The sequence below is a fragment of the Salmo trutta genome, chromosome 3 (assembly GCF_901001165.1).
Source record: "Salmo trutta chromosome 3, fSalTru1.1, whole genome shotgun sequence".
NCBI lineage: Eukaryota > Metazoa > Chordata > Actinopteri > Salmoniformes > Salmonidae > Salmo > Salmo trutta.
In genome coordinates this window covers 13,964,208-13,990,248 of record NC_042959.1, presented here as the reverse complement: position 1 = coordinate 13,990,248, position 26,041 = coordinate 13,964,208, and the positions used below count along the sequence as shown (strand labels likewise).

The 26,041-nt window shown below is 47.2% G+C and overlaps 1 protein-coding gene across 2 annotated transcripts; it reads left to right on the top strand.

Moving 5' to 3' along the window:
- Positions 1-861: 861 nt before the first annotated feature.
- Positions 862-24,200, top strand: ccdc88b (coiled-coil domain containing 88B). 2 transcript variants are annotated; one of them, XM_029724160.1, is made up of 28 exons: positions 862-1,172; positions 4,601-4,749; positions 5,103-5,211; positions 6,048-6,117; positions 6,226-6,284; positions 6,394-6,477; positions 6,607-6,747; positions 7,011-7,144; positions 8,384-8,465; positions 8,565-8,723; positions 10,039-10,185; positions 10,312-10,492; positions 10,713-10,843; positions 11,046-11,117; positions 14,382-15,134; positions 15,389-15,568; positions 15,695-16,035; positions 16,244-16,403; positions 16,509-16,844; positions 17,903-18,064; positions 18,222-18,499; positions 19,756-19,899; positions 20,821-21,007; positions 21,268-21,413; positions 21,563-21,667; positions 22,017-22,177; positions 22,465-22,794; positions 23,154-24,200. In XM_029724160.1, the coding sequence occupies exons 1-28, from the start codon at positions 1,113-1,115 to the stop codon at positions 23,231-23,233; spliced, it is 4,941 nt and encodes a 1,646-aa protein (XP_029580020.1). In that variant the 5' UTR covers positions 862-1,112; the 3' UTR covers positions 23,234-24,200. The 2 variants fall into 2 exon arrangements, with proteins under 2 accessions (XP_029580020.1, XP_029580029.1); XM_029724169.1 differs by having other exon boundaries at positions 865-1,172; positions 22,465-22,779.
- The last annotated feature ends 1,841 nt before the right edge of the window (positions 24,201-26,041 follow it).

Here is a 26,041-nt window from a genome sequence, read left to right as displayed (position 1 = left end):
TTTGTGGAGTTGAGTCCTTTTGTACTAGATAAACATTCAACTGAGTTGGGTTATTTCAGTTCACCCAGAGGGATAGGATGATGTGTGTAATGACTGAGTGATGCCAGTGATACAGAAGGCCTAGGCTACTGTAGGTTTATGACAGGCTGGAGAGGAGTGACTGTATAATGTAATCTGGGCTGCTAGGTATACTCGGACAGCTCCCATAACACCTTCATAATCCTATATAGCTAATCCATATGCTACTGCTACAACAGTTCTCTTCACAGCAACAGGAACATTCGGGATGTATGACTATCAAACATACCACAACAATGGACAGGGTTAGGAGAAAGTTCACGTCAAAGCGTGGTCATGTAGAAAGTGGTAATTACATTTTCCATTTTGTTTTGACAAAAGAAATGTCGAGTGCATTATAAACGTGCACTATCTTACACATAGCAAACATGTTTTCATTTGTAGTGGCTGTTTATTTTGTTTCTTTGTCAAATGGTTCATTCACTCTGATCTGTGTGTTTTACGACAACGTTCATTCAACGTCTTTATTTTAGAAGTAGGATGTTCATAGATAGTAGACTAGCGACCTTTACACCATAATTCCACCAGGGTTCGCCATTGCACCTGAAAGCGCAACGAACGCCCGTCCTACTGAATTTACCATTTCGAAATTGTTTAGAGTATATCTTCATCAATCTGATGCATAGGCGACAAACAACGGAATAAGTGAATTGTAATATAAACATTGTTACAAACGTCTAGGCAAGGAACCACAGTGCGCACAAAGTAGTCTAATATTTTCCATCCATCTCAAGCCACCTACTCATTTGTCATTGAGCGACTTTGTTTTCTGGAAACAAACACTGGTAAAGGTGCTGATAGTTCCGGGTAGGCCTAAAGGACTAATGAAATGTGTTCGTTAAGAAATTCACTTGTGGTTTTGCAATGTGCTCACCACCAGCACTAACTGAAAAAGTGAGAGAGGAAGCGATAGGGAGGGGAACTGAAATGACGAACACAGAATGGATTCAGTGTTTAGTAAAATTGCTTTAATAATGTAGGATATATTTTATTTATATTTTTTATTGAAGTTTGTAAATTATTTATGCGACACCATGGACTCTAACATAATGGACATTCTAGAAGAATTCATGAAAAGTGCGTTGGTGACTTGGGTATGTGGCAAAGCTTATTTAAATCACTTTCAGATGCTATAGTAGTAGGCCTAGATATACGTGATGATGATAGTCGTTTATAAAACATAAAAACACATAGCCTATTGCTGTTGTTTTGCTTTTATGGAGTATCAATACATACAAATCCTGTAAATAAACGACGTTTAAATTAAAAAAAAAATTACACATATGAGATTATGCATTTTATAAATAATGTATAACTCTTTATATACAAAAGTTATAACAACACGAATGGGTTGAACTTGAATCAGATGTAAATGCTTGTCATAACTTTTGTCATAACAGCAAAAACTTAGTTCTCAAACTTCTCCTTTTCACACTTTCTCTACAATGGCTCATAGAATGTATCTTGTTGTTTTACCTTATATCTGTGACTTCCTATTCCCTTTCTTATTTATTTGTCAGTAAAATATGACCATCTCGAGGTTCATTGATCTACACCACAGATTCCAGATAGCAGTTCTCTGTTTGCAGTGATCCTCTTATTGACTCCATATAAATTGTTTAGGTTGTACAGCGCCTTCGGAATGTGTTCAGTCCCCTTGACTTTTACCGCATTTTGTTACTTTACAGCCTTATTCTAAAATGGAATAAATAGTTTCCCCCCCCCTCATCAATCTACTCATAATACCCCATAATGACAAAGCAAAAACAGGTTTTTAGAAATTATTGCTAATTTATTCAAAATAAAAAACACATTTACATAAGTATTCAGACCCTTTACTCACTATTTTGTTGAAGCACCTTTGGCAGCGATTACAGCATCGAGTCTTCTTGGGTATGACGCGACAAGCTTGGCACACCTGTATTTGGGGAGTTTCTCCCATTCTGCTCTGCAGACCTTCTCAAGCTCTGTCAGGTTGGATGGGGAGCGTTGCTGCACAGCTATTTCCAGGCCTCTGCAGAGATGTTCGATCGGGTTCAAGTCCGGGCTCTGGCTGGGTCACTCAAGGACATTCAGAGACTTGTCCCGAAGCCACTCCTGCGTTGTTTTGGCTGTGTGCTAAGGGTCGTTGTCCTGTTGGAAGGTGAACCTTTGCCCCAGTCTGAGGTCCTGGGTGCTCTGGAGTAGGTTTTCATCAAGGATCTTTCTGTACTTTGCTCCGTTCATCTTTGCCTCGATCCTGACTAGTCTCCCAGTCCCTGCCGCTGAAAACATCCCCACAGCATGATACTGCCACCACCATGATTCAACGTAGGGATGGTGCCAGGTTTCCTGCAGACGTGACACTTGGCATTCAGGCCAAAGAGTTCAATCTTGGTTTCATCAGACCAGAAAATCTTGTTTCTCATGGTCTGAGAATCTTTAGGTGCCTTTTGGCAAACTCTAAGCAGGCTGTCATGTGCCTTTTACTGAGCAGTGGCTTCCATCTGGCCACTCTACCATAAAGGCCTGATTGGTGGAGTGCTGCAGAGATGGTTGTCCTTCTGGAAGGTTCTCCCATCTCCACAGAGGAACTCTGGAGCTCTGTCAGAGTGACCATTAGGTTCTTGGTCACCTCCCTGACCAAGGCCCTTCTCCCCCGATTGCTCAGTTTGGCCAGGCAGCCACCTCTAGGAAGAGTCTCGGTGGTTCCAAACATCTTCCATTTAAGAATGATGGAGGCCACTGTGTTCTTGAGGACCTTCAATGTTGCATAAATGTTTTGGTACCCTTCCCCAGATCTGTGCCTCGACACAATCCTGTCTCTGAGCTCTATGGACAGTTCCTTTGCCCTCATGGCTTGGTTTCTGCTCTGACATGCACTGTCAACTGTGGGACCTTATATAGACAGGTGTGTGCCTTTCCAAATCATGTCCAATCAATTCAATTTACCACAGGTGGACTCCAATCAAATTGAATAAACATCTCAAGGGCGATCAATGGAAACAGGATGCACCTGAGCTCAATTTCGAGTCTCAAAGCAAAGGGTCTGAATACATATTTAAATAAGGTATTTCTGTTTTACATTTTTAATATGTTTGTAAACATTTCAAAAGACCTGCTTTCGTTTGTCATTATGTGGTATTGTGTGTAGATTGCCGAGGATTTGTATTTATTTAATCCATTTTAGAACAAGGCTGTAACGTAACAAAATGTGGAAAAAGTCAAGGGGTCTGAATATTTTCCGAAGGCGCTGTTTATTGTGTTTCTATAGAATTTAGGACTCGATTCAATCCGTAGCGCAGAATATCTGCGTTGTGGCGCAGTTCACATTTATAGGTAATTTCCGATTGAGCCAACATACACTACATGACCAAAAATATGCTTGTCGAACATCTCATTCCAAAATCATGTTTATAAATATGGAGTTGGTTCCCCTTTGCTGCTATAACAGCCTCCACTCTTCTGGGAAGGCTTTCCACTAGATGTTGGAACATTGCTGTGAGGTCGGGCACTAATGTTGGGCGATTAGGCCTGGCTCGCAGTCTGCGTTCCAATTCATCCCCAAGGTGTTCAATGGGGTTGAGGTCAGGGCTCTGTGCAGGCCAGTCAAGTTTGTCCACACCGATCTCGACAAACTGTTGCCACAAATTTGTAAGCACAGAATCATCTAGAATGTCATTGTATTGCTGTAACATTAAGATTTCCCTTCACTGGAACTAAGGGGCCTAGACCGAACCATGAAAAACAGCCCCAGGCCATTATTCCTCCTCCACCAAACTTTACAGCATTGGGGCACATAGTGTTTTCCTGGCATCCTACAAACCCAGATTCTTCCGTTGGACTGCCAGATGGTGAAGTCGTGATTCATTACTCCAGAGAACGTGTTCCCACTGCTCCAGAGTCCAGTGTCGGCAAGCTTTACACCACTCCAGCCGAGGCTTGGCATTGCGCATGGTGATGTTAGGCTTGTGTGCGACTGCTCAGCCATGGAAACCCATTTCATGAAGCTCCCGATGAACAGTTCCTGTGCTGACGTTGCTTCCAAAAGCAGTTTGGAACTCGACAGTGAGTGTTGCAACCGAGGACAGACCATTTCTACACGCATCAGCACTCTGTGGTTCCATTCTGTGAGCTTGTGTGGTCTACCACTTTGCGGCTGAGCCGTTGCTGCGCCTAGACGTTTCCAATTCACAATAACGGCACTTACAGTTGTTCGGGGCAGCTTTAGCAGGGCAGAAATTTGACAAACTGACTTTTTGGAAAGGTAGCATCCAATGACGGTGCCATGTTAAAAGTTACTAAGCTCTTCAGTAAGACCCTTCTACTGCCAATGTTTGTCTATGGAGATTGCATGGCTGTGTGCTCAATTTTATACACCTGTCAGCAACGGGTGTGGCTAAAATAGCCAAATCCACTAAGTTGAAGGGGTGTCCACATACTTTTGTATATATAGTGAATACAGCGTTTACTGTGAATGCTGTCTCCGCGACATTAATTGTTGATCGCGCTAAAGGCCCTAATAGGATCCCCCCTCCCTCAGGTACAGCTCTTTGATGGTGTAGTGGACAGGGAGGAGAATGTCATGCTCTACAACCAGTACATGGAGGTGAACTCCAAGTCCCAGAATTCCCATGACCGCTACCTGAGGCTGACCAATGGGATCTTTCTCAACGAGGTCATGAGGGTCATGTAAGTTCCCACCTTTGCACAGGCTTCAGATTTTGTGGCCATGGAATGTGTACTGAAGGATTCAATGTAATACATTTATTTTACTTTACCTGATCAAAGGTATTATAGCTGGTGAAATACTGGGCTGGGATTGTTACCTCTGCCAAGAGGTGAGAGCTATTACGGCACAAGTAGACGTGCACACTGGCTCAATCCCCACTCTGGCTATTGTACTAAATAAGCTGTGCCTTTCACCTCCGTCCGTCCGTCTGTCTGTCCGTCCGCCCGTCCATCCGTCTGTCTGTCCGTCTGTCCGTCCGTCCGTCTGTCTGTCCGTCCGCCCGTCCGTCTGTCCGTCTGTTTGTCATTCCCAGAGACCCCAACCCCAAGCTGGAGCATTTGTACCGCAGTGGGAGAGACGACCAGATGCTCCGAGTCCAGAACTTCTCCATCCTCAACCGACACCTCAGGGCCTTCTACCAGGTATTGGTATTTGTGTCGTGATTTTGTTTGATACACAATCACATCTCAGAGTAATTTACCGCACAAGGTCCAGACTTGAGCCTAGGGAGACATCCAGGCAAATCTCTGTGAGAAATTAACTTTAGTCCGATACAATGTACAAAACACACAAAAACATGAGTGTTCACTGTTTGAGTTCCTGCTTTGATCAGTCATTCAAACCTCTGAACAGTGGAGCATCATGGGAGGAACACCAGCAAGTTTCAAATAATATTCTGGGATTTATTCACAAATGTTTTGGACACAACTTATTGACAGGACTGTTTGTCATGACAACAATTCCGTCTTGTCTGGTGTTGCTACGATGTCATTTTGTTATTTGCGGTTTCACTTCTTACTTCGTGTTTCCTGGGCACACTGGCAGGGCTGTGAAACTTAAACTACCAGCAGCATGTGGTCACTCTGCAGCCTAATTTCACTGGCAGGGCTGTGAAACCTTAAACTACCAGCAGCATGTGGTCACTCTGCAGCCTAATTTCACTGGCAGGGCTGTGAAACCTTAAACTACCAGCAGCATGTGGTCACTCTGCAGCCTAATTTCTCTCTACCAGGGCTTGTGTCTGAGAACCAAATATAGTCATCGTACTATGTAGAAACATACATGAACAAAATTGGCCTACTTTCCCCTCTGATGTCATCTGTGTTTGTATTCTAAACTGAACTAAACTGGAAGGTTTTGTCATTTCAATGTTGATTTGAATACAGTAACTGCAATGTGGTTAGGGAAATTACAATAAATAAATATTTGAATCCCTTCAAGCTCTCCCTTTGCTCAAACCCTGTGATTCTGTCTTTAGGATGACCTACAGCAGCTGATTCTGATGCCTCTTCCGAACACTGCCATTTTGGGGCAAGACCCCCTAACAGGTAAAAAAGAGCCAGTTGAAAGTACAGAATCTCTGATTGGGCTCCTATGTTGTCTATGAGAGTATGATGGGAACAAGATAGTCATAAGAGTGGTATCTGTGTTTTCAGAGGCAGCAGTGGAGGAGTTGAGGAGATTGCTACTGCTTTTACTGGGATGTGCTGTACAGGTGATGTCTCTCTCTCCCACACACACACACACACACATATACGCACGCACACACACTGCAATTGTAACTGAGCCAACCTTACTGACTACTCTTTGTTGATCAACAACAGTGTGAGAGGAAGGAAACATTCATACAGCAAATCCAGTCGCTGGACATCGAGACTCAAACTGCCATTGCCAACTGTATCCAGGAGGTCAGTTCAGTTCCCTACTCATTTATTCATATCCACCATTAACGTTCACCACGTCAGCCATTTTGTGCTGGAATGCTCAGTCACATACTGTTATTACCACAGAGAGGTAAGAAAGTGTTGTTGCTGCAGGTGACGCAGGACCCCAGAGCGGTGCTGCCGCTGCAGTGGGAGGAGCTGGGAGGGCTGGAAGGGGTGGAGCTACAGGTGCTGTTTGGCTCCATGGCCAGACAGATCCAAGGCCTGCTGGCACAGAGAGACACACACCTGGAGGTACACAGACAAATACTCACAAATAGGTCCAGAACAACAGAAGAAAAATTGAATGATGAAACCAGGCCTTTCAGCCTCTATAGGAGAGTGTCTTCCCAATGAAAGCATCACTGTGTCAAACCTGATTTAAAAAGCTCTAAGGGTTTCTTCCTCTCACAGATTCACACAGAACCTGGTGCTAATTTCATCACCTTCCTGTCATCTCTCTCCGTCTCTTTTTCCCTCCGTCTCTCCCTCCTCCCTCTCTCTCCCCTCTCTCTCAGAGGATAGCAGAGTTGTGTTGGAAGAGTGAGGTCCAGCAGGCTGAGTCTGGTGGTCACGTTGACGAGCAGCCCCAGGGTCTAGCTGTCCAGCTTGCAGACAGCAGGGCCAAACTACGACGCCTCAAACAACAACTGTAAGACGTGTGTGTGTGTGTGTGTGTGTGTGTGAGTGTGTGTGTGTGTGTGTGTGTGTGTGAGTGTGTGTGTGTGTGTGTGTGAGTGTGTGTGTGTGTGTGTATGCTTGTGTGTGTGTGTGTGTGTGTGTGTGTGTGAGTGTGTGTGTGTGTGTGTGTGTGTGTGTGTGTGTGTGTGTGTGTGTGTGTGTGTGAGTGTGTGTGTGTGTGTATGCTGTGTGTGTGTGTGTGTGTGTGTATGCTTGTGTGTGTGTGTGTGAGTGTGTGTGTGTGTGTGAGTGTGTGTGTGTGTGTGTGTGTATGCTTGTGTGTGTGTGTGTGTGTATGCTTGTGTGTGTGTGTGTGTGTGAGTGTGTGTGTGTGAGTGTGTGTGTGTGTGTGTGTATGCTTGTGTGTGTGTGTGTGTGTGTGTGAGTGTGTGTGTGTGTGTGTGAGTGTGTGTGTGTGTGTGTGTGTGTGTGTATGCTTGTGTGTGTGTGTGTGTGTGTGAGTGTGTGTGTGAGTGTGTGTGTGTGTATGCTTGTGTGTGTGTGTGTGTGTGAGTGTGTGTGTGTGTGTGTGTATGCTTGTGTGTGTGTGTGTGTGTATGCTTGTGTGTGTGTGTGTGTGTGTGTGTGTGGTGTGTGTGTGTGAGTGTGTGTGTGTGTGTGTATGCTTGTGTGTGTGTGTGTGTGTGTGTGTGTGTGTGAGTGTGTGTGTGTGTGTGTGAGTGTGTGTGTGTGTGTATGCTTGTGTGTGTGTGTGTGAGTGTGTGTGTGTGAGTGTGTGTGTGTATGCTTGTGTGTGTGTGTGTGTGTGTGAGTGTGTGTGTGTGAGTGTGTGTGTGTGTGTATGCTTGTGTGTGTGTGTGTGTGTATGCTTGTGTGTGAGTGTGTGTGTGTGTGTGAGTGTGTGTGTGTGTATGCTTGTGTGTGTGTGTGTGTGTGTGTGTGTGTGTGTGTGAGTGTGTGTCTATGCTTGTGTGTGTGAGACAGTCATGTCAGTGTGTGCATCAAAATGTTTTTAAGTTGGAGGAAGACTTTTCTTTGAAAGATGTCTGGTAACTGTTAGAACTACAGTATGTCGTCCATTTCTAGGGAAGACAAAGGCAAGTGTGTGTGGGTGTGTGTGTGTGTGTGGGGGGGTGTGTGTGTGTGTGGGTGTGTTTAAGGTTTTTAAATTGGAAGAGGACTATTCTGTAAGAGGTGTCTGTAGTTTAGTAGTACAATACTATTGCAATAATGATGTCTGTTTCTAAAGGGATGACAAAGGGGATCAACTATTGGATCACAAGCAGGAAGTTCAGACTATGGACGAGCAGCTGAAGAAACTTCAGAAAGAGGTAAGATTTTCTCTGGTATCACTACCAGTAACTGGAACGGAACTTTCTGCTACTTTTGTCCTCCTCTGAACTCACCTCTATCTTGTGTGTGTTGGGCAGAACCGCAGTCTTCAAGGTGAGGTGCGGGGAATGCGAGCGGTGCGTGACGAGCTGGACTGTCTTCGTGACCGTGCAGGCAGAGCCGAGCAGCTGCAGACAGAACTACAGAGCTGCACTCATAGACTACGCAGCCTGGAAGTCACTCGCACACAACTGAAGGTATCTCCTCCACCACCAATACACTGCACACTGTTTAGTACACAGAGACACTATTGATGGCATCTCCACCTATACACCACACACTGTTTAGTACACAGAGACTCTACTGAAGGTATCGCCACCAATACACCACACACTGCTGCCACACACAGGCACAATTGAAGGTACCACACCACCTCTACCGCCAACTGTAGCCACACTCAGCTGATGGTTGGCCCATTCCCACAACATCCCTCAGCCCCTTCCCCCTAGCTACTTCCCTCTGTGTTTGCAGATGGGCTTACAGTAGGTGAGCTCCCTCAATATTGATAATACTTTGCAGTTTCTTCAGATCTGTACATGCCTGTAGTATTGGTGTTAGGTACTGTAGGTGCTATGCCTTGTTTTTCTACTGGGACATTGAATGCTGTTACCTGTCTCTGTCTCTCTCTCTGTCTCTCTGTGTCTGTGTCTGTCTCTATCCCCTGTCTCTATCCCCTGTCTCTCTCTCTGTCTCTATCCCCTCTCTCTGTGTCTATCCCCGGTCTCTGTCTCTATCCCCTGTCTCTGTGTCTATCCCCTCCCTGTCTCTGTCCCCCTGTCTCTGTCCGCTCTCGTCTCTATCCTACTGTCTCTATGTCTCTCTTCTGTCTCTATCCCCTGTCTCTGTCTCTCTCTCTGTCTCTATCCCCTGTCTCTGTCTCTCTCTCTGTCTCTATCCCCTGTCTCTGTCTCTCTCTCTGTCTCTATCCCCTGTCTCTCTCTCTATCCCCTCTCTCTGTGTCTATCCCCTCTCTGTCTCTGTCTCTGTCCCCTGTCTCTGTCCCTCTCTCTGTCTCTCTCCCCTGTCTCTATCCCCTGTCCCTGTCTCTGTTTCTTTCTCTCTCCCTGTTTCTATCCACGGTCTCTATCCTCTGTCTCTGTCCCCTGTCTCTGTCCCCTGTCTCTATCCCCTGTCTCTGTCCCCTGTCTCTATCCCCTGTCTCTACCCCCTGTCTCTGTCCCCTGTCTCTGTCCCCTGTCTCTGTCCCCTGTCTCTATCCCCTGTCTCTGTCCCCTGTCTCTATCCCCTGTCTCTATCCCCTGTCTCTGTCCCCTGTCTCTGTCCCCTGTCTCTGTCCCCTGTCTCTATCCCCTGTCTCTATCCCCTGTCCCTGTCTCTGTTTCTATCCCCGGTCTCTCTCTGTGTCTCTATCCCCTGTCTCTTTCTCTCTCCCTGTTTCTATTCCCTGTCTCTGACTCTTTCTCTCTCTCTGTCTCTATCCCCTGTCCCTGTCTCTATCCCCTGTCTCTCTCTGCGTCTCTGTCCCCTGTCTCTGTGTGGCACCCCCTGTAGGAGCAGCAGCAGCTGTGTGTGGCGCTGCAGGAGACCCGGGTCCTGCTGGAGGAGCAGCTGGCGGACACACGACTACGCTGCTCCAGCCTACGTGAGCTGGAGAGAGACAATCTACTCCTGCGACGAAGACTCATAGACCTGGAGGGGGTAGGTAATGATGGTAATGTGTGTGTGGTAATGCGTTTCTGAATCACAAGTAAGGAATTTGGTATCTAATGACCAGGCTCACGTAGACATTTTCCCTAATTTGTTGGTGTGTGTGTGTGTCTGTAGGAGCGGGATACTGAGAGGCAGAGGGTCGATGAGCTCTTGGAGATGAATATGGGCCTGGAAGCGGAGCTTAGACATAACAACAACAATACAGGCACGATGACAGCGGCTCCACATTTCCACCAATTGGAGGTGGAGTCTGACGACGAGGCTGGGCTAAGAGTGGAGCTAAGAGAAGAGATTGGTCAGTCAGTCTGCCTGTCTGTTGTGTGTCTTTTCAGTTAAATGATTTGATTATTGTCAACGACCCCTCCTCTCTAATTCAAATTCAAATAAGCTTTAATGGCATGAATGGTACCACTGCTGCCAAAGCAATGAAATATATCCCTCCCTCCCTCCCTCTCTCTCATTCTCTCTCTCTCTCATTCTCTCTCTCATTCTCTCTCTCATTCTCTCTCTCTCAGATCTGAAGCCTCTGAGTGTGGAGGTTGGCGAGGCATCGTCACTGAGGCTTCTGGGAGCTGAGAATGAGAACGCTGAGCTGAGGAGACGCCTGGAGGACCTGCAGTCCGAACAGGAGTTCAGGGGTCAGAGGGTAAGGGTCACGAGGGTCAATCTATCAAAATGGATTGAGTCTAGGTTAAACCTCCAGAGAGCAGGCAAAGGCAACAGTACCAAGGAACAGTGAAGAAGAATGAGACTACACAGGGAGCCTTGTGGCTTGCCAAGTACTTGTATTAGTGTCCAGGCTAAGGGCACTGCTATTGGAGGATCCAACTGTCTGCTATATTTTGCAGCAAGCTGATTTGCCGGAGGTGAGGGAGGAGCTGGCCTGTCTGGAGGCAGAACATCAGAATATGCTAAGAGAGGTGAGCTGATGTGACCGACTGTGTTAACCCTCTGAGCTAAAGCCTAGGCATTAGGAGGCTAACAAAAGTCTTTAGGTCTAAGAGAACGCTATTCATCATGTGGGTGTGGTTCACTAAACCGTTACAGTGACATGTACAGCGCATTCAGAAAGTATTCAGACCCCTTCCCTTTTTCCACATTTTGTTACGTTACAGCCTTATTCTAAAATCGATTAAATAAAAAAATGTCCTCATCAATCTACACACAATACCCCATAATGACAAAGCGAAAACAGGTTTTTAGAAAAGTTTGCAAATGTATTAAAAACAGAAATACGTTATTTACATAAGTATTCAGACCCTTCGCTATGAGACTCGAAATTGGAGTCTGTGGTAAATTCAATTGATTAGACATGATTTGGAAAGGCACACACCTGTCTATATAATGTTCCACAGTTGACAGTGCATGTCAGAGCAAAAACCAAGCCATGAGGTTGAAGGAATTGTCCGTAGAGCTCTGAGACAGGATTGTGTCGAGGCACAGATCTGGGGAAGGATACCAAAACATTTCTGCAGCATTGAAGGTCCCCAAGAACACAGTGGCCTCCATCATTCTTAAATGGAAGAAGTTTGGAACCACCAAGACATGACAGCCCGCTTGGAGTTTTCCAAAAAGCACCTAAAGGACTCTCACGCGGAACCCAAACCGGCTGCACGTGTGCGCCATCGTGCATAAATGTATTTTGTCCCCCCACACCAAACGCGATCACGACATGCAGGTTAAAATATCAAAACAAACTCTAAACCAATTATATTAATTTGGGGACAGGTCGAAAAGCATTAAACATTTATGGCAATTTAACTAGCTAGATTGTACTTGCTAGCTAATTTGTCCTATTTAGCTATCTTGCTGTTGCTAGCTAATTTGTCCTGGGATTGTCACGGTTGTCGTCGGTGAAGGAGGACCAAAACGCAGCAGGTATGTGTATGCTTATCTTGCTTTTTAATAAATACAAAATGAACACCAAAATAACAAAGAACGAACGATCAACAAAAACAGTCTGGTAAGGCACAAGGCTAAACACAGAACAATCTCCCACAAAATACAAGACAAACACACCCAACTAATATAGGACTTCCAATCAAAGGCAACACCAAACAGCTGCCTTCAATTGGAAGTCCAACCCCAATTAACTCAACATAGAAACACACACACTAGACTAACCATAGAATACATGAAAACCAAACAGTGCCCAAAAACCCCGGAATACTTAAATCAAATGCCCCTTCAACAAACACACCACCCGGAACCACATAAAACGAATACCCTCTGCCACGTCCTGACCAAACTACAATACCAATTAACCTTATACTGGCCAGGACGTGACAGGGATATAAACATTGAGTTGTTATTTTACCTGAAATGCACAAGGTCCTCTACTCCTACAATTAATCCACACATAAAACAGTCAACTAAATCGTTTCTAACATCTCTCTTCCTTCCAGGCCTTTTCTTCTCTTGACTTTATAATGCGATTGGCAACTTTCATAAATTAGGTGCATTACCGCCACTGACCTCATTCGTCTTTCAGTCACCCACATGGGTATAACCAATGAGGAGACGTCACGTGGGTACCTGATTCTATAAACCAATGAGGAGATGGGAGAGATAGGACTTGCAGCGCGATCTGCGTCACAAATTGAACTGACTTCTATTTTAGCCCTTGGCAACGCAGACGCTCGTTGGCGCACGCGAGCAGTGTGGGTGCAATAATTGAATAACATAGATTTCAAAATGTATTTTGCGACACTCGCGCAGGCGACGCGAGCGGTGTAGTTAGCCTGTCAGACCATGAGAAACAAGAATCAAGTGTTACGTCTGGAGGAAACCTGGCACCATCTGTACGGTGAAGCATGGTGGTGGTAGTATCATGCTGTGGGGATGTTTTGCAGGGACTGGGAGACTAGTCAGGATCGAGGGAAAGATGAACAGAGCAAAGTACAGAGAGATGCTTGATGAAAACCTGCTCCAGAGCGCTCGGGACCTCAGACTGGGGCGAAAGTTCACCTTCCAACAAGACAACGACCCTAAGCACACAGCCAAGACAACGCAGGAGTGGATTCGGTACAAGTTACTGAATGTCCTTGAGTGGCCCAGTCAGAGCCTGGACTTGAGCCCATTCGAACATTTCTGGCGTCATACCCAAGAAGACTCAAGGCTGTAATCGCTACCAAAGGTGCTTCAACAAAGTACTGAGTAAAGGGTCTTTATATTTACATAAGTGTGGTATTTCAGTGTTTTATTTTTAATACATTTGCAAAAATATCAAAACACCTGTTTTTTCTTTGTCATTATGGGGTATTGTGTGTAGATTGATGAGGGAAAAAAAGTATTTAATCAATTTTAGAATAAGGCTGTAACGTCACAAAATGTGGAAAAAGTCAAGGAGTCTGAATACTTTCTGAAGGCATGTATCTAGATGTGACGTCACTGTGTCGTCTGACATGTATCTAGATGTGACCTCACTGTGTCGTCTGACATGTATCTAGATGTGACCTCACTGTGTCGTCTGACATGTATCTAGATGTGACCTCACTGTGTCGTCTGACATGTATCTAGATGTGACCTCACTGTGTCGTCTGACATGTATCTAGATGTGACCTCACTGTGTCGTCTGACATGTATCTAGATGTGACCTCACTGTGTCGTCTGACATGTATCTAGATGTGAACTCACTGTGTCGTCTGACATGTATCTAGATGTGACCTCACTGTGTCGTCTGACATGTATCTAGATGTGACCTCACTGTGTCGTCTGACATGTATCTAGATGTGAACTCACTGTGTTGTCTAACATGTATCTAGATGTGACCTCACTGTGTCGTCTGACATGTATCTAGATGTGAACTCACTGTGTCGTCTGACATGTATCTAGATGTGACCTCACTGTGTCGTCTGACATGTATCTAGATGTGACCTCACTGTGTCGTCTGACATGTATCTAGATGTGAACTCACTGTGTCGTCTGACATGTATCTAGATGTGACCTCACTGTGTCGTCTGACATGTATCTAGATGTGACCTCACTGTGTCGTCTGACATGTATCTAGATGTGAACTCACTGTGTCGTCTGACATGTATCTAGATGTGACCTCACTGTGTCGTCTGACATGTATCTAGATGTGAACTCACTGTGTCGTCTGACATGTATCTAGATGTGAACTCACTGTGTCGTCTGACACTTTTACTGTTCTTGTCATTGTCTACCCTCCTCTCCACTCTCAGTTTCAGAATGTCAAGAATGAAAATGCCACTTTGAAAAAGAACCTGGAACTGCGGTTGACAAAGCATCAAAGTATTGAGGAAGAAGGAGAGCAGGAGGAGAGGGGAGAGAAGGAGGAGAGGGGAGAGAAGGAGGAGAGGGGAGAGAGGGGAGTCCAAGGTTCTGAGTCCTCAAGAGGAGAAGGGGAGGGTACTGCCCGGAGAGGGTTGGACAGTGAGAGGGGAGCCAACATCATTAGAACCCAAAGAGAAGCTGGAGTTGGGGCAGAGCTGCTCCATCCTGAAGAGAGAGAGGTGGAAGCAGAGGATCAGGTGCTGAAACCCAAAAAGAGAGAAGAAGAAGCAGAGTGTGAGAAGATAGAGAGAGAGATAAAACATTTTACAAATGAGAAGGAAGAGGATCTTGGGAAGGCAGATATTGACCGGAAAGAGATACAAGACCCCAGCCCAGCCACTGAAGAAGAGAAACTGCCAAAAACAAAGGAGAGAGAAGAGAAAGAAAAGTCAGTGGAACTCAGTGAAAAAGACGTATGTGTGTTCCCTGGGCCTGACGTGGAGCGCCTGGCCTCTGAGCTCCAGCAGGCCCTGGAGGAGGCTGACAAGCAGGTGTCTGTAGCCCAGGACCTGCGCTCCAAGCTGGGGGAGCAGAGCAGGAAAGCCTGGGAGGCTGAGCAGAGGCTGGTGCTACTGGAGGCCGAGGGCCAGAGATTGAGGAAGGCTACAGAGAGCCTGGCGGAGGCTAGGAGACAGATAGAGGTATGGAACCAATCACGATCCGAAAATCATTACTCTGCCAGTAGTTTCATGTACCAGACTCATAGGGCTTTCTTCCTTCACATTGCAGCTGTCGTAGTCCATCCGTCCATCTGTTCGTCCATCCATAGTCTTCCATAGAGTACCATCGTCTGTCTTTTAATTCTTAGTCTTCCTCGTCCTCCTTACTGTAGTCTGTCTGTCAGATGGTCCGTCCCTCTGTCCCTTCCACATCATTCCTCTCTGGTGTGTGTTAGGTGCTGCAGGCGGAGCGTCTGCAGATGGAGGAGGAGCTATGTCGTCTGCGGAGCCAGGTTGAGCTGCAGCGGATGCAGGCCTCGGTCATCGCTACTCTGGAGGGGGAGCGAGCCATGCTGGAGAGAGAGAGAGAGACCCTCCGTAGCTCTGTGGACACCCTACGCACTGCCCAACGCAAGGTGGCACTGCTACAATACACACACTATGCACTGCAAAACACACACATTACTACCAACAGAAAGATCAGGACTAGATTACACAATGTCACTGAATACTGTGATCCTGAACGCTACCTTGTTTGCCAGGGTGACCAATTGGAGCTGACGACCCAAGCCCTGAGGGCGGAGCTAGAGCGCCAGGGGAGGAGTCTGGAATCCTCACGGCGCAATGAGGAGGAGCTAGAGGCGGAGCTTCGCGAGGTAGCACTAGAGGTGGAGTCTCTGACCCGGGGGCGGGACCAGGCTCTGCTGGAGGCCTTGCGATTGGAGCAGGACAAAGAGGTGTGTCAGGGAGAGCTGGACAGCCAACGAAAGGAGCAGAGGCAGAGGGAGAGGGAGGCGGCCAGGCTGAGGCAGCAGTTACAGAGCACAGCATCAGCCCTGGAACACAGCAACCAGAAGGCCTGCAGTCTGGAGACAGAGCACAGGTGATACACACACACACACACACACACACACACACACACACACACACACACACACACACACACACACACACACACACACACACACACACACACACACAATTAATTTAAAATAGAGGTAGCAGAACAGTCCCCTCCATGTACATACAGTGTATTTCTGTACTATTACCATATTATGGGTCTGACCTAGTTGATCTCTCTGTCTCTGTAGGCATGTGTGTCAGGAGCTGTCTCAATCCAAGGAGCTCTGTGCTCAACTACAGGACCTGGAGCAGGAGCTCGGTACTCGGCTACAGGGTCTGGAGAAGGAGAGCCAGGAGCTTAAAGAGCTGAACACAGAAGCCCAGGATAAAATCAGATCTCTGACTCAGGTGTGTGTGTGTGTGTGGGTGTGTGTGGGTGGGTGTGTGGGTGTGTGTGTGGGTGTGTGTGCCTTGAGCCTAGAAATACGTTTTCATCCTCTCCTTTTCCCACAGGAGCTAGCCAATGAGAAGGTGCAGGCTCAAAAACTGTCCAATGAGGCTGCACGGCTGAAGCAGGAGTTGGAGAGGGCAGAGGCTGAACTGAAGACAGTTACCGCTGACCTTCTTCTTTCAGAGAAGCGGGAGAGAGATGCCGTCCCTGCTAATTTCCCACCAGAAAGCCCTGCTAACACACAGCAGGCTACATCCTCAGACACACTCACATTAGAGCACCCAGAGGCTAAAGATGCCCAACCAAAGGAGGGCCATGACCTCCCTACGACCCCAAAAGCTGGAGTAGAGAAGATGGACTGGTCTCTGAGTGAACGACTGATAGACCTGGAGAGAGAGGTGTGTGTTCACCTGTCGTTATTGTTTGATTTGTTGATATTTGCTGTGCCATATCATATGTCCTAGATAACAGAAGCTAGCTACAGAGGACCATACCCTGTCCCCCAGTGTACCTCTCTAGGAAGAACATTCTGCTTATACCCTAATCACATATTTGTACTCAACTCCCCTCCCTCTCAGAATGCAGCGGTGGGCGCGGAGCGGGAGATGTGTGTCTGTGTGTGTGTTCACCTCTCAGAATGCAGCGGTGGGCGCGGAGCGGGAGATGTGTGTCTGTGTGTTCACCTCTCAGAATGCAGCGGTGGGCGCGGAGCGGGAGGTGTGTGTCTGTGTGTGTGTTCACCTCTCAGAATGCAGCGGTGGGCGCGGAGCGGGAGGTGTGTGTCTGTGTGTGTGTTCACCTCTCAGAATGCAGCGGTGGGCGCGGAGCGGGAGGTGTCTGTCTGTGTGTTCACCTCTCAGAATGCAGCGGTGGGCGCGGAGCGGGAGGTGTGTGTCTGTGTGTTCACCTCTCAGAATGCAGCGGTGGGCGCGGAGCGGGAGATGTGTGTCTGTGTGTGTGTTCACCTCTCAGAATGCAGCGGTGGGCGCGGAGCGGGAGGTGTGTGTCTGTGTGTGTTCACCTCTCAGAATGCAGCGGTGGGCGCGGAGCGGGAGGTGTGTGTCTGTGTGTTCACCTCTCAGAATGCAGCGGTGGGCGCGGAGCGGGAGATGTGTGTCTGTGTGTGTTCACCTCTCAGAATGCAGCGGTGGGCGCGGAGCGGGAGATGTGTGTCTGTGTGTGTGTTCACCTCTCAGAATGCAGCGGTGGGCGCGGAGCGGGAGATGTGTGTCTGTGTGTGTGTTCACCTCTCAGGATGCAGCGGTGGGCGCGGAGCAGGAGGTGTGTGTCTGTGTGTTCACCTCTCAGAATGCAGCGGTGGGCGCGGAGCGGGAGATGTGTGTCTGTGTGTGTGTTCACCTCTCAGATTGTAATCTGCTGATATATGCTGTGACAACTAGTCATGTGATTGTCAACTTTCTCTAGTCAAATCATCTCTTTCTCACCTCCCTCTCAGAATGCAGCGGTGGGCGCGGAGCGGGAGGTGTTGCTATCCCAGCTGTCTCAGTCCCAGTCAGTCTGCAGCCACCTGAGGGAGCAGATAGACACCCTGCAACATCACTCTATCAGCCTACAGGAGACCTGCACCAAGCTGCAGGCACTCAACACTCAGCTACAGGTATCATACAGCTACTATTGTTTTATATAGTTATTATACTGAAACTGTTATCTCTCGCCACTTCAGAGACTGTAGTACTGTCACCTGTGTCAGAGTCACAGTTTGGTTTCCAACACCCCCCCCCCCTCCCCCTCCCCCTCCCCTTCCTCTCTCCCAGGTGGACCAGGCGGCCCTGAGCTTCCAGCATGCAGCAGTGTTGGTGAGGTGCAGCGAGAGCGAGGCCAGGTGTGCTGCTCTGGAGGCAGAGTCTAAGGTGTGGGCCAGGGAGCATGAGGAGTCATTGGCCAGAACGGAGGGGCTGAGGAGGGACCAGGAGCGAATGACAGCGCTGCAGCAGAGGCAGGAGGCGGAGCTAGAGGAGCTGCTGGATAGACACTCTGACCTGAGGAGCAACAACCGTAACCTGGAGGCACAGTACAGGGAGCTGGAGGGAAGGTAGGGAGCTGCAGGGAAGGTAGGGAGCTGGAGGGAAGGTAGGGAGCCGGAGGGAAGGTAGGGAGCTGGAGGGAAGGTAGGGAGGGAGCTGGAGGGAAGGTAGGGAGCCGGAGGGAAGGTAGGGAGCCGGAGGGAAGGTAGGGAGGGAGTTGGAGGGAAGGTAGGGAGCCGGAGGGAAGGTAGGGAGGGAGCTGGAGGGAAGGTAGGGAGCTGGAGGGAAGGTAGGGAGCCGGAGGGAAGGTAGGGAGCCGGAGGGAAGGTAGGGAGCCGGAGGGAAGGTAGGGAGGGAGCTGGAGGGAAGGTAGAGAGCTGGAGGGAAGGTAGGGAGCCGGAGGGAAGGTAGGGAGCCGGAGGCAAGGTAGGGAGGGAGCCGGAGGGAAGGTAGGGAGCCGGAGGGAAGGTAGGGAGGGAGCCGGAGGGAAGGTAGGGAGCCGGAGGGAAGGTAGGGAGCCGGAGGGAAGGTAGGGAGGGAGCTGGAGGGAAGGTAGGGAGGGAGCTGGAGGGAAGGTAGGGAGCCGGAGGGAAGGTAGGGAGCCGGAGGGAAGATAGGGAGGGAGCTGGAGGGAAGGTAGGGAGCCGGAGGGAAGGTAGGGAGCCGGAGGGAAGGTAGGGAGCCGGGGGGAAGGTAGGGAGGGAGCTGGAGGGAAGGTAGGGAGCCGGAGGGAAGGTAGGGAGCCGGAGGGAAGATAGGGAGGGAGCCGGAGGGAAGGTAGGGAGCCGGAGGGAAGGTAGGGAGCCGGAGGGAAGGTAGGGAGCCGGAGGGAAGATAGGGAGGGAGCTGGAGGGAAGGTAGGGAGCGGGAGGGAAGGTAGGGAGCCGGAGGGAAGGTAGGGAGCCGGAGGGAAGATAGGGAGGGAGCTGGAGGGAAGGTAGGGAGCCGGAGGGAAGGTAGGGAGCCGGAGGGAAGGTAGGGAGCCGGAGGGAAGATAGGGAGGGAGCTGGAGGGAAGGTAGGGAGCCGGAGGGAAGGTAGGGAGCCGGAGGAAAGGTAGGGAGCCGGAGGGAAGGTAGGGAGCACAGGGAGCTAGAAGGAAGGTAGTGAACACCAAGTAACACTTTATTTAAAGAAGTATACATAAGGCATTCTTAACTTTATGAAACCAGTCTGATTGTTATTTCATATGCCATTGAATACACTGTAAACTGACTTGTGAGAAAAACCCTGATAAAATAACGTTTATGAAATTAGTCATGACACCTTAATGAGTGTTTAAGTAAAATTCATAGCAATGTTCATAACACCTTCATGTTCTCCAGGTATCAGGAGCTCCTGGGCCTCAAATCCCATCTGGAGGAGAAAGAAACAGAGATGAAGATGGAAAGAGAGAAGATGGAGGGAGAGGTGCAGAAGAAAGCGGAGAGAGAAAGAGAACTAGAGAGACTGAAAGAGGATTATGAGAGGTAAAAGAAAACACCCTCTCAGTCAAACAATTAACTGCTCCGTCATCACTTATTCTCTTCAACTTATTTCATGTAATATAACTTCCTGATCTATTCAGTTCATCCCTGATCTATTCATTATGTTCCTGATCTATTCAGTTCATCCCTGATCTATTCAGTTCATCCCTGATCTATTCATTATGTTCCTGATCTATTCATTATGTTCCTGATCTATTCATTATGTTCCTGATCTATTCAGTTAATCCCTGATCTATTCAGTTCATTCCTGATCTATTCAGTTCATTCCTGATCTATTCCGTTCATTCCTGATGTATTCAGTTCATTCCTGATCTATTCAGTTCATTCCGGATCTATTCAGTTCATTCCTGATCTATTCAGTTAATTCCTGATCTATTCAGTTAATTCCTGATCTATTCAGTTCATTCCTGATCTATTCAGTTCATTCCAGATCTATTCAGTTAATTCCTGATCTATTCAGTTCATTCCGGATCTATTCAGTTAATTCCTGATCTATTCAGTTCATTCCTGATCTATTCAGTTTGTCCTTATTCTATTTAGTTCATTCCTGATCTATTCAGTTCATTCCTGATCTATTCAGTTCATCCCTGATCTATTCAGTTCATCCCTGGTCTATTCAGTTCATTCCTGATCTATTCAGTTCATTCCTGGTCTATTCAGTTCATCCCTGATCTATTCAGTTCATCCCTGATCTATTCAGTTCATTCCTGATCCATTCAGTTCATTCCTGATCTTTTCAGTCTGATACCAAGCAGTTGGTTGTTTCACTGACAAATTGCCTGAGTTGCTGCTTCACTGTCTTATTTTGTCAAGTAATTTCTTGGTTTTCTGTCTCTGTCTGTCGGTCTGTCTGATCTGATCCTATCTGGTTGTGTTGTAATATATGTTGTTCTGTTCTCCCAGGCTGCAGGGCGTGCAGAGGGAGTCAGCTCAGGTACAGAGTGAGCTGCTGGCTCAGGGCTCGATGCTGCGGGGTGAGCTGAGTGCTGCCCAGCTGGAGAGGACCAGGCTGGAGGGAGAGGTCAGCTCTCTGAGGGAGAACAACCAGAGACTGGAGCTCAGCACCGACCGCCTCACCAACCAGTACCAGGTCAGGAGGAAGGGAGGTTCTCACACACACGTTGGTTTTACTATCCAAGTTGGGACCAAAAACCCTAATTGTACCCTAAACCCTGAGCACAAAATATCATTGTTCCTTTTAGGGACCGGCGAAATGTCCACACTTGTCAAATTGTCCTTGTTTTACTATCCTTGTGATGACTTTTGGAACACAAAAGTATATTTAAGTTAGATCACACACACACATGACCTTGTTTACTATAAATCATTCTGAAACCTGTGTGTGTGTAGCTGCTGACCCAGCTGAAGGGGAACATGGAGGAGGAAAACCGTCACCTGTTGGAGCAGAACCAGAGTCTGACCAATCACAACAGAGACCTGATGGAGCAGAGCCTGGAGCGCAAGGACCAGCACCACTCACAGCAGAGAGAGTACCAGTCAGTACACACACACACACACACACACACACACACACACAGCAGAGAGAGTACCAGTCAGTACACACACACACACAAATGTAAATATTATTCTATAACTTCTCATCTCTCTTCAACTCTCTTCTTTTTCCTCTCCTCCCCCTCTCCAGGGAGAAGATGGGTGAGCTGCGTAGAGAGAAACAGAAGCTGGTGGAGAAGATCATGGATCAGTACAGAGTCCTGGACCCCAGCATGCCTACACCCAGCAAGGCCAAGTAAAGAGACACACACACACACACACACACACACACACACACACACACACACACACACACACACAGGTTGTCCATTGAAGTCAATGATGCGCCGTTAAGATTGGGGCTGTGGAGGCTGATGCCCCTCTGTAAAGATGCTGTCATGGACAGGTGGACTTGTCGAGAGAGGTTCCAGCGTTTCTTCTGGACTCCTGCAATTCGTTGGGATGCAGACAGATCAAGGCCAAATCCCTCTTTTTGTCGTCCCCCCTCCACCCACTCTCTCCACCTCCCTCACTTCTTATTGATCTTGATCTCCCTCACTATGTCTCCTTCCTTTCCTCCCTTCCTCCTCCATCCCTCTCTGTAGGAAGTCCAACTGGATAGCAGACAGGATGAAGAAGCTGATTAAGCCTAAAGGAGGAGGAGGAGTGAGAGAGGGACGTGCTCTGTTCTACGCTGCTGGCAGTATAGAGAACCTGGCTGACAGTGCAGACTACCCACCAGATACACAGACTGCTGCTGGTTCTGGTGAGACTATACAAGACAAGACAGACAGACAGACAGACAGACAGACAGACAGACAGACAGACAGACAGACAGACAGACAGACAGACAGACAGACAGACAGACAGACAGACAGACAGAACAACTCGTGAGAGTCCACAGACACTATTATACACAAATCCCATTCAAATCCCTACATGAGTCATTTGTACTGATACTACTACTCATATGTCTCTCTCTCTCCCTCACTGTCCCCTCTGTTCTATCTCCGTTACATCTTTCCCATCTGCTCTCTTTCTTCTCTCCTCCAGACCCCCGCAGTGCCCCCGCCTCCCCCTCCCCCCTGCGACATGCCCCCTCCCTGGGTGACTCTGACCAGGCGGAAGGGCTGTGTGGGCTGCCGCTGCGTTCAGGTTTGGTGGGCCGTCGAAAGCTGGGCTCCCATCGAAAGCTGGGCTCCCAGTCCTTCAGTCCCGGAGACCAGAAGACTTCACCCCTCCAGCGTTTCCAATCTGCAGACAGAGTGATCTGGGAAGGGCAGGGCAGCCCTACAGACACACCCAAAACCACGCCCATGACCTCAGCCAACAACAGCCAGGAGAATGTGATGGAGGAGGGAGGAAGAGGTGAGGAGGGTAGAGGTGAGATGGATGAAGAGGGAGGGAGTGGGGGGAAACAGGGGAGAGGGAGGGAGAGGTGAGAAGGGATGACAAGGGAGGGAGGTAGTGGGAGGAAATGGGGGAGAGAGGTAAGGAGGGATCAGAGGAAGGAGTGGGGGGAGTGGGATGGAGAGGTGAAGATGCAGGTGTGGACTATAGGGGAGAGGTAGAGGAGGACAGAGGGAGGAGTGGGGGGAGTGGGATGGAGAGGTGAAGATGCAGGGGTGGACTATAGAGGAGAGGTGGAGGAGGACAGAGGGAGGGGTTAGACATGACCAACCCTAACAAATTGAAGTGAAGTGACTGGTTTTGACAGGACCTCTGTGTGTGTTTGGTTTTAGCCGTGAGTGGGGACAACATTGAAGGACATCTCAACTCAGACCCGTGCTGTCAGTCCAGTAAGGATAAACCGGCAAACTAAAAAAGAAGTACTGCCTTTCTGCTTCAACTGGAATTAACATGATCCTTTGCACACATCCGACCTCTGCATACAGATCTGATCTAAATCCAGATAGGGACTCAAATTAAAAGTGTCAAATTCAAATGTGTTGTCTGATTTTTGTAAAAGGTGCCAGAAAATACAGTATTTCCGATTCCATAGACTGTAAACAAAATGTTTTTCTCCCAGCTAGTACTGTATTTGTATATATCATTGAATAGATGTCTCTGTTCATCTGGGGTGATAAGCAGCCGTTTCTCCTCTGTGGCCAATAGGTGTCAGTGTAGAGCTAGTTAGACACCAATACAGATCAGATGCGGGAGAATCTTTTAAATGAGAAACATGGCCTGTAGGTTCATCAGGACTGTAGGGCCTCTCTGGTTCCCTGCATCCCACACCAAGGGAGCAGCACGTCAGCATTTCAGCTGGGGAGGGTGGGGTGGGGGGGATGGAGGGATTAAGGGGAGAGAAGACTGACACTAAAGGATAAAAGCAGAGAGAGAGGCTCTCCACCGAAGCCCCGGTGAATTACGATTCAGAAAAAGACAAATGGAAGGCTAATACAATTCATGAATTATGTAGTTGTCATGACAACATTAATCAAAATGAGGCCCCAGCCTCTGAACATTTTGTTTATGAAATTGAGATGCATCCAGCATGAGTGAGTGTGAGTGTGGAGGATGATATTGGGCCTGCCACTCAGTCAGACGTCTTCCTCTGACACCTGCAGACAGACAGCAACCACAAGGTGAAAAAAGCAGTGACACAATACCCAGAACAAAGACAATGAAACTCCTTCTCATTCCTTACATTCAATAAAAGTAAATGCATTGTACATCTGTGCCAGCTGTCATTAACATGTACATTTGAAGAGTAGGGGTGTAAAAAAGAGACATTTCTGATTCCTTTCAGCCAATAGACAAGAATAAAAGATAAATGACATATACAGTACACAGCCCAGTGGTCATCTTAATGTGTCAGTATGTTTCTGTAGTGGTGGTTCAACACAGTGCCTTCAGAAAATATTCACACCCCTTGACTTTTTCCACATTTTGTTGTGCTACAGCGTGAATTAGACATTTTGTGTCACTGGCCTATAAAAATACCCCATAATGTCAGTGGAAATATGTCATTTTTTAAACAAATTAATAAAAAATAAAAAGCTGAAATGTCTTGAGTCAATAAGTATTCAACCTCATTGTTAAGTCAAGCCTAAATAAGTTCAGGAGTAAACATATGCTTAACAAGTCACATAATAAGTTGCATTGACTCACTGTGTGCAATAATAGTGTTTAACATGATTTTTTAAGTACCTAATTTCTCTACACGACACACAATTATCTGTAAGATCCCTCAGTTGAGCAATGAATTTCATTACAGATTCAACCACAAAGATCAGGGAGGTTTTCCAATGTCTGGCAAAGAATGGCACATATTAGTAGATGGGTAAAAATAAAAAATCTGACATTGAATATCTCTTTGAGCATAGTGACGTTATTCATTACACTTTGGACGGTGTAACAATACACCCAGTCACTACAAAGACACAGGCGTCCTTCCTAACTCAGTTGCTGTAGAGGAAGGGAACCGCTCAGGGGTTTCACCATGAGGCCAATTGTAACGCCCTGGCAATAGAGAGGGGTTTTTTGTTCTTTATTTTGGTTAGGCCAGGGTGTTACATTGGGTGGGCGTTCTATGTTCCTTTCTCTATGTATTTCTTTGTTTTGGGCCGTGTGGCTCCCAATCAGGCACAGCTGAAGCTTGTTGTTGCTGATTGGGAGTCACACATAAGGAGCATGTTTTTCCTTTGGGTTTTGTGGGTAATTGTTTCTGTTTAGTGTTTGCACCTGACAGGACTGTTTGGCTGTCGGTTTTCTTGTTTTGTTGTGTGTAGTGTTCTTTAGTAAATTAAACTTCAATGATGAACACTAACTCCGCTGCGTATTGGTCCACTTTCTCAGACGATGACTTCTCTGTTTCGTCTGACGACGAAGACAGCCGTTACACCAATGGTGACTTTAAAACAGTTGCAGAGTTTAATGGCTGTGATAGGAGAAAACTGAGGATGGATCAACAACATTGTAGTTACTCCACAATGCTAACCTAATTGACAGAGTGAAAAGAAGGAAGACTGTACAGAATAAAACTATTCAACATGCATCCTGTTTGCAATAAGGCACTAAAGTAAAACTGCCAAAAGTTTGGCTAAAATATTAACTTTAAGTCCTGAATACAAAGTGTTATGTTTGGGACAAATCCAACACAACACATCACTGAGTACTACTCTTCATATTTTCAAGCACGGTGGTGGCTGCATCATGTTATGGGTATGCTTGTCATTGGCAAGGACTAGGAAGTTTTTCAGAATAAAAATAAATGGAATAGAGCTAAGCACAGGCAAAATCCTAGAGGACAATCTGGTTCAGTCTGGTTTCCAACAGACACTGGGAGACAAATTCACCTTTCAGCAGGACAATAACCAAATAGACACTAGTTTGCTTACCAAGACAACATTGAATGTTCCTGAGTGGCCTAGTTACAGTTTGGACTTAAAATCGGCCTGAAAATGTCTGTCTAGCAATGACCAACAACCGACTTGACAGAACTTGAAGATTTAAAAAAATAATAATGTAAAAGTATTGTACAATCCAGGTGTGCAAAGCTCTTGGAGACTTACCCAGAAAGACTCACAGCCAATGGTGATTCTAACATTTACTGACTCAGTGGTGTGAATACTTATGTAAATTAGATATTTCTGAATTAAATTTTCAATAAATGTACAAAAATGTC